The 8,719-nt window shown below is 31.7% G+C and overlaps 1 protein-coding gene across 1 annotated transcript; it reads right to left on the reverse strand.

Moving 5' to 3' along the window:
- Positions 1 to 3,097: 3,097 nt before the first annotated feature.
- On the reverse strand, positions 3,098 to 4,536 carry LOC115718180 (F-box protein At2g26160). Its single transcript, XM_030647143.2, has one exon. It carries the CDS (start codon positions 4,340 to 4,342, stop codon positions 3,182 to 3,184), a length of 1,161 nt encoding a protein of 386 aa, XP_030503003.2. The 5' UTR covers positions 4,343 to 4,536; the 3' UTR covers positions 3,098 to 3,181.
- Positions 4,537 to 8,719: the final 4,183 nt, after the last annotated feature.

Genomic DNA, 8,719 nt, shown 5'->3' on the forward strand with positions numbered 1-8,719 from the left:
CCAAGCCAGGCATTATCGTTGCCGAGTTGTTGTTGCCTAGGACCACTGACCCGGGTAATCTTGATCCCCCCTCTCTCTCTCAGCCCTCCTCTTTCTCTCTCAATAATACCCAGGTACTCTTTGGACCACAGACCACTGACCCAGAAGTCGGCGCCGTCGTCGAGGACCATTGAGCCAGGCGCCATTGTCGAGGACACCGAGCTAGGTAAATCTCGATCCCTTGTCTGTCTATCTCTCTCTATCTTTCCCGATCTCCTCTCTCTCTCTCTCTCTCTCTCTCTCTCTCTCTCGCTCTCTCTCTTTCTCTCTCTTTAGATCTAGGATTTTCTATAATTTTTTTTTACAATCTTATTGATATATCTGTGTATAGATATCCCTATTTGGGTATTTATTGTGTTCTTTATTTTTTCAGATATGAGAAAAGATAATAGTTGTGGGGGAAATAAATTTAGAATTTTCGAATTTGAGTTTTGGGACTGAGATTTTGTGTATATATTTGTGTATGTTTATTTGTTCATTAGATTTAAATTTGTTTGAATTTGGTTTAAGTTTCGTTTTAGTTTTGTTTAATTTTTTTGTGTGATATAGATTTGAAAAATAGGCTGTAGTGGTAGTTTCGTTAGTGAGTGGTGGTGTTTACGGTAGTTATGGATGGTGGTGTTTCGGTAGTGGTGAGTGGTTGTGTTTACGGTGGCTACGGATGATGGTTGTTTCAGTTATGGTGGTAGTGGTGTTTACAGTGACTATGAATGGTGATGGTGGTGGTGACAGTGTATAGACTAAAGAAGAAGAATAAAAGAAAAATATTAGAGAAAAAAATATTTTTTTTTCAAAAAATTATGTTATGGTTAAAAAGAATATATTTTTTTATTTTTTATTTTTTTAATATAATTATTTACGTGTCAATAAAATTGTGCCACGTGTATTGTGTCCATGTGGACAATCTAACTTGACAGTTAACAATTAAATTTGAATGAAAATTATGATTTGTTAACGGTATTATAATTTTGGGGACTTTACCGCTAAAATTTAAATTTTAAAGGTTAATTGCAAGTAAAAATTAACCCTTTATTTCTTTATTTTAAACCACGTAATGTGAGTTCTTAGCTATTTACATCTTAGCTATATTTTTGCAATGAAGGAGATGTTGGTAGTGTAGTGCTCCTAGCTAATTTTTGTTTTTTTGTTTTTTGTTTCCTGAGAGGTATGAGGTGTGAGAGGTATGAGGTGTTTACCTCTTCCACTGTGAGTGCTATGTAGTCACACACCATGATATATATATATACTAGGAGAAAATTACATGCAAAACACGTATATTGAATTTTATGTTAGTTGTTATAATATAATTAAGAATGATTTAATAAATGGTAATATAATTTAATTTATCATTATAATTTAATTAAAAAATTTTTAATAAAATAATTAATTCAAGAAAAATTTATTTTAATTATTGCGTGAAGTAATTTTTATGTATATTTAAATAATTTAAATGATAGTGTTACAATCTAAAAGTAAATACTAATTGCAATATGTTAGTTCTAATGATTTAATATAACTATCTAACACTTGAAGAAATCATAATAATGTAATTGTAAATTGATCATAAATTATTATAAAAATAATAAATAATAATAATAATAAAAAGTTTTAGAATACACTACTTAAATTGTGAAAAGTCCTAAAAAATGAAAGAGAGGTTTGCTGGAAGGATTTCCAATTAAAAGGGTGGCAGAAAGAGAGTTAGAAAATTTTTGAGTGATACATAATTGATTTAGTGCATCGATTAATCTTTAAATGTGTAACCAAATTAAATTCTAAAATCTAAAATAACTAATCAAGAAAAAAAATACCGGTACAAATAATTGATCAAATATCCAAACTAAAGTTAACAATGCAAATGTTATAGATTTGGTTCACAGAATATTTTGTAGAAAAATCCAAGTACCTCCAATGATGCATGTTCCAAATATCATCTACTATTTTTTTTATTTGAATTTTCAATTAATAAGTTATCAAATATCATAAAATATCCTATTTTACTTTCAAATTACATTTAAAAAGAAAACTACTATGAAAATCGTATTTTAAAAAATTTGAGATATTTTCACACTTTATAGTTTCAATTTTTTTTTTAAAAAAAGATCAAATAAATAAATAACTTACAATGACTTTATAGTTTCAATTATTATTATTATTATTATTATTATTATTATTATTATTATTATTATTATTTTCTATCATAAAAATAAACTAAAGAACAATACGATTTAAACATAAACACATCTCATAACACACATTGCTTAAAACTAAGTAAATTGCCATAAAGAACCATCCGACATTGATATACCAAATTACATCCAATTCCAAGTACAATGATATAACATGCTGCCATAAAGATTATATTTGGCTGTTTCAAAACTTTTATTGGAAAGGAAAATATGAATAAATGAACAATAATTTGAATTAATCTTATAATCTTAACTTTAATAATAATAATTTGAATTAATATCTTAACTTTAATCAAATAGGGTTTATAAAGATGCATAAATAATCAAATAAGGTTAGAAATACGGTAATTAAAGAAAATCTAGAACCCTATTTTTTTTTGTTGGATTTAATAGGATTTATTTTATTTTTATTTTATTATATATAAATATAAAAAGTGACCCATGAATTTCTCATAACTATTTTAATAGATACACTTTATATAGAATAGATATATAATAATTTTCAATGGTGACACATTACTTCAATTGAGAAAAAAAAAAAAGAAGAGTTTTTTTAAAATATAATATTAGATTTTAAGAAAAAGTTTATAATTTTATGAACAATTAAAAAATTGTGCAACAGTAAAAATTTAACATAGTATATTATAAAAAATATACAATATTTTTAAAAATAATTACACCCCACAGTAAAATAAAAAAAAAATTGAAATTTTAAGTATAGTGTAAAAACAAAAAAAAAAATGAGATACTATTAATTATTTATAAAAGTAGAAAGAAATAAAACAGAATAAGTTTTAGAAATATAAAATTTGTCTAAATGTAGATACATAAATACAAAATTGCATGCCATGCCAATTGATATATATCAGTAAGAGAAAATAAAACTTTGACAACTATTATTCTCATCATAACTTCTTTTACATAATAATAATTGAAATAATAAGTAAAAATATTCACATGAAAAAGCTTGGCTGCTGAACCCACAGTGGAGCTAAATAATTGGACTTTGTATTCTCAAGTCGAAATAAATGCTCAATTTCCCCACTTTCCAAATGGAATATTCCAATATCTTTATTTCTAACCCCACATTTATCCAATTTACCAAAATCGTCAGCAAAATATACACAATTACACTTACACCCCTCAAACTCTGAAGCCTTGATCGAAAACGACGACGAATTATCTGCAACGAACAGAGCCCTATCTCCCAAGTCCAAAACCTTACGAAACGCACCGTCGTTTACGTCCACCTCGAACACCCGAAACTCTGTCGTTTCGTGCCGACCTTCACCCCACCATTGCCGATTCCCTTGAACGACGAGAAGTGACCCTTCCGATTCCACCAAGAACAACATTTCGATGTCGTACGGGTTCACGAACGGCGCTTCCCATTTCGGAAGGTTCAGATGCAAAATCAAGGAAGCCACTGGATCGGGATGATCGAGAGTTAGGGCAAAAACTCTGCGGTTGCGATCGACGGCGTAGAATCGGCCCTCGAAAAGAGCAACATCGTGAAAGAAAGTGTGATCCGGTAGGGTTCTGATCTTCTTCCACGACGAGTTTCCTGATCTCCACAAGGACAATCGATTATGAGTCGATCTTTCGTGAGAATCAATTATCACGACCAGTAAGTCCTCCGACGACGCGAGAGTCGGTCTCGACGACAACAAGAGCTTCTGGATGGTAAAGATATTCCGATTTGGGAGTTGAACTTTTGATCGATCTGGCGATAGAGGATGGAACAGAGTTAGGTCGTTGGTGGTTGAGGCCGCCGGCGTCATTATCCATCCCAGAGAAGAGAAAATCGGATTGATTCGATAAGTGTGAGATGGTGGAAGAAGGTTGTAGAGCTTGTTGTTTGAGAGGCTGCAGATGATTGGGGCGATTTGTGAGTTGGAATCGGAATGGATTGTTCGTCGGAGCAGCATCAGCCATGGAAGACGGTGGTGGTTCGAATTGTTGAAATTGAGGTTGGTGAGGACAGCTCTGAAAGGACGACAAGCAGAGGCGAAAACGACGTAGTTTTCGAGAGGTAAGCGATTAGCTATGGAAATTATGAGATCTTCATGAAGTGAGGTCCAGTCTTGCTCTGCTGCTCTACTCATTTCTTGCATATCAAGAATTAAAACGGAGTTATGTTAGGGTTTCATAAATACTATTATACTAAATACAAAACTTAAACCCTACGAAATCTTCTATCAATATTAATAAATGCATACAATTTCTATTGGAATGAGTGATTCGTGGAAATGCAATCAATGTATTTTCTTTTAATAATAATAATTCTTTTTATGGAAAATTTATGATAAAAAATGTGCTATTTTTTTAATAGAAAATTGTTATTACACATTACACTAATAATTCATTAAAAAAAATATACTAGAGCATCTTATTGCAATGATGCATTAACATATTTTAGATTTTTGTAAAAAAAAAAAAAAAGGCTTTTTTATATATTAGGCATTTTTGGTAGGGCTGTTCATCCGATCGATTCTGCATTTTTTTGTCAAACAACATCCAATCCGCACTAAGTGCGGATTTCATTTTTTGAATCATATCCAATCCGCACAATAGCTCAAATCCGCAAAAGTGCGGATTGGATCGGTTACTTTGGATAAGTTACTTTTTATTATTAAATTATTTAATATTTATAAAAAAAAATATATATTTTTTTTCACATAACAAGCAATAAAATAAAACAAATTATAGTTATTTTATGTCTCCAACAACATATTAAATAAATAAAATATCAAATAACAAATTCAAAAGGAAGAAAAAAAATTGTATATATATATAAAAAAATATTTAATTTTATTTTAAATTGTATGTAGAAAAAAAATATATAAGAATAGAATATACATTTTATCTATTAAGTTTTACAATATAATTGTATTATATGTATTAGACTTTTTAATTATTATTTTCTTTACATTAAAATGTTATTTGTATATATAATTTTTTTTTTTTAATTTTGTTATAAATATGTGTAGATTGGATTGGATCGGTTACTTTTACATGTCAATCAACATCCAATCCGCACACGTACGGATTTTGAATTTTCCAATCCAATCCAATCCGCACAAGTGCGGATATCCGCACTTTGCGGATTGGATTGGATTGGATCGTGCGGATTGGATTGGATCAACTATTTTATGAACACCCCTAATTTTTTGTTACTATTTTACATTTTTTTCCGGTAAGAAAAATTAAACAAAATAGAAAGTAAAACCTTTTTTTTTCAAAAATACGAAATGAACAACCAGTATGAGAAACTTGCTCCTTCTTCATTTCCCAATTGAATCAGATCCATCTCGATTTTCACGATTCCTTCTCAACCGAGGCAATTCAGCATCCAACGAAAATTGTCAAAGGTGTGTAATACTATGGGCACAATGTAGATCTCAATCAAAAAAATGATCTAATCTCAACAAATTCAAATCAAAAGGTAAACTAAAAAAAATACGAAAACAGAGATTTCTACCTCCATTGATTCAAAAATACACAAAAACAACCAAAAAGCAATAATTCGAATCATATTGTGCAGATAATTTGAATACAACAAGATCAAAGAGAAATCGAATCTTACCCAAAAACGAATCTGACAAAAAATACAAGGTAACAAATTTTTTAGTGATTTTCTTCCTAATTATATTGTTTTTCAGTGTTTTCTTCATGGTTATAATATTTTTTTTAGTGTTTGAAAATCAGATTAATCATAAATCATAGTAAAAATTAGTTGATGTGAAGAAATTGATGTAATTAGTTTCCAATTGAAAAAATATTGATGCATTCAATGTAATTTATTGTTTTTTCTCCATAAACATTTGTTAATATGTTATTTTTGAAGATTAAAATGGTTATTTGGGATTAGAGAAACAAACTACAAATTACAAAGTACAAATTAATTAGTTTACAAATGAACAACTACGGTTGCATTCTATATCATTTAATGTTTCTTGTCAATAAACAGTTATTTAAAAATTGCTTTGATAGATAAAAATAGTTATTTTAAACTATTTATACAATTTGATAAAACAAAATGAGTAATTTACAATAGACCAACTACAGTTGCATTCAATGTCATTTACTGTTTCTTGCAAAAAAAATAGTTGTTTATAAGTTTTTTTATTAGATTAAAATAATTATTTGCAACTATTGATACTACATACTCATAATGAATACAAAAATTTTAGGACATGGAACCTCTGCAAATTTTGGTACAGAGCAATGGCCATTGAGACGACAACAAGCACTATGTTGATTACGAATGAAGTGGAAAATTACTATCAAGAGATTGTACTTTTGCTCAACTAGTAAAAATAATGATGGAGAAACTCCAATGCAACCCTAATACAACACAAATACAATTGAAATACCAACTGAAGGAATGATGTCAACCACTACAAATCAAGGATGATAAAAGTCTGTTGTTCTACATATAGTTATTAAGCAAAGAAATTGATTTCACGCAGTACCCATTGTGTGTGAACACAATCAACAACACAGAAACACAAGCTTTTTTGGCAGCTAACCAATCAATGATGTACAACAATATGATGATGACAGCATATGACAATCACTTAGTATAGGCATATGTGTAGCAACCTTTATAACAACACAACAACAACAAATAAACAACTACTATCTGCACCAAGAATGTGATCAGTTCAAGTTGATGCTATTTTGGTCGATACTATGACTTTAACATCAGAGTCAACTATATAGCAACAAAAAAACTCCTCAAGAAGATGAATATTTTGACTTCACCGACTATGCCAAACTTGTTACTGTAGAAATGGTACAACAACTTGAAAACAACCAGAAAGAAGAAGAAGAAGAAGTCAAAAAACACAAAAATATTTATTGTTGACCGAGGTTTTCGGCAACTAATAAAATATTATAACGTTAGAGAGCTGTAAGAAAATTAGAGAAGGATTTTTACGTGGTTGGGGCGTTAATGAGCCTTAGTCCACGAGTCTTTGTTATTTATGGATGTATTTAATACAGAGAATGTATCTGGGGAGTGTTTCACTTTTATAAATACAGAGAATGTTCTTGGTGAGTATTTACTCTACTTCCTCTTATGCAGCCCAAGATTCTCGATCCCATTTAATGAGCTTTGAGGGGGTATTTATAGTGTTTTTGGTGGGGTGATCCCCAGAATTATCCTTACAAATGTATTTGTAAGTATCCATAAAGTTGGGCATTCCCAATGAATATACCATGGGTAATGCATGGTCAAATCTCTAGGTGCTGTAGGGTTTTTATGTGGAATGTCCTTATTGTCTTTTGACTGATGTGACTCTTCACAGTGTAGCCGTCGCTAGACTTAAATGATCATTACTTTGTAGCTGCTGGTTGGAGGTTGTGCCATCAGACTTTATTGCGTGTAGCAGTCCCAACACGCTTCCTCCCATGCGGCATTAAATGCGACTTGATTGCTCAGGAGAAACCTGACACGTCGTGGAGATGCCTTAACGTTACTTCGAGCTTCCAGGAGCATATGGGGTTCCATATGCCTTCTCCGGGAGCTACGTCCTGGAAGCCACCTTACAGCATAAAGACTTAGCAAATATTTTGGATTGTACATTGCTTGATCCACGTGTCTTTGTTTGGTTGGTCCACGTATATTGAGAAAAATTAGGGGCAACATTTACCCCCCAAGCCTTGTTTATTTGAAAAAATAAAACAAGGCTTGCTCAAGTGCTTCCGGTTGACTCCTCGGTTTCCTGACACGAGCTTTGAGCGCGTGAGGGTGTATTTAATGATGGCCTTTAATGCAGCGATTCACTTTTTGCAGAGGTTGATTCATTTCACGCCCATTGATTGATACGGCGCATTAATGGTGTCAGACGGATACTCAAACGTTTCCACCGCCTTAATTGCAAGCCAATCTGGTTCGTTGATTTCTGAGAATTCGAATCGTGCGCTTCCCCCACCGTTCGATTGGTAGGTGACGACGCCTGTTCCTCATGTAGCTTTGCCTATAAAAGCCACCACCTTTCCTTCATTTCGGTTACTTCCCATTTCTTGCCAACTTTGCTCAAATTTCCCAGAGAGAAAAAATTCTCAGACCCAGAAAAACACCTTTAAACACTTTGCAATTTTCTCCAGTTCTTCTTCGTTTGTTACTGTAAGTCCTTCTTGTCTTCATTTGATTCACAGCAGGACCCCCAGTCTCAACACTTCATTGTAAGTTCCTTGCACCCTTTGCTTCATTATTAATAGGCATGGCATGCTGTTACTTATCTGTTTGTTCTTTTCTGGGTTTGTATTCGAAGTTTTTGGGAATGCAAATGTTTAGATCCTTCATATAATCGGTTTGAGTTTACTGCTCTAGTGATAGGATTACTGTTGTCACGCATTTGTTGTTATTTTTTGTAGAAGACCATACGTTCTTCGTATAATGGTCGCTTAGGGCATAGGATAGATTGTTTTCTTTCTACTTTCTGCCTTTTCTTTTTCTTTAGTGCGCAATACCGTCTTCTGTG

Source organism: Cannabis sativa, chromosome 5 (assembly GCF_029168945.1).
Source record: "Cannabis sativa cultivar Pink pepper isolate KNU-18-1 chromosome 5, ASM2916894v1, whole genome shotgun sequence".
NCBI classification, from domain to species: Eukaryota; Viridiplantae; Streptophyta; class Magnoliopsida; order Rosales; family Cannabaceae; genus Cannabis; species Cannabis sativa.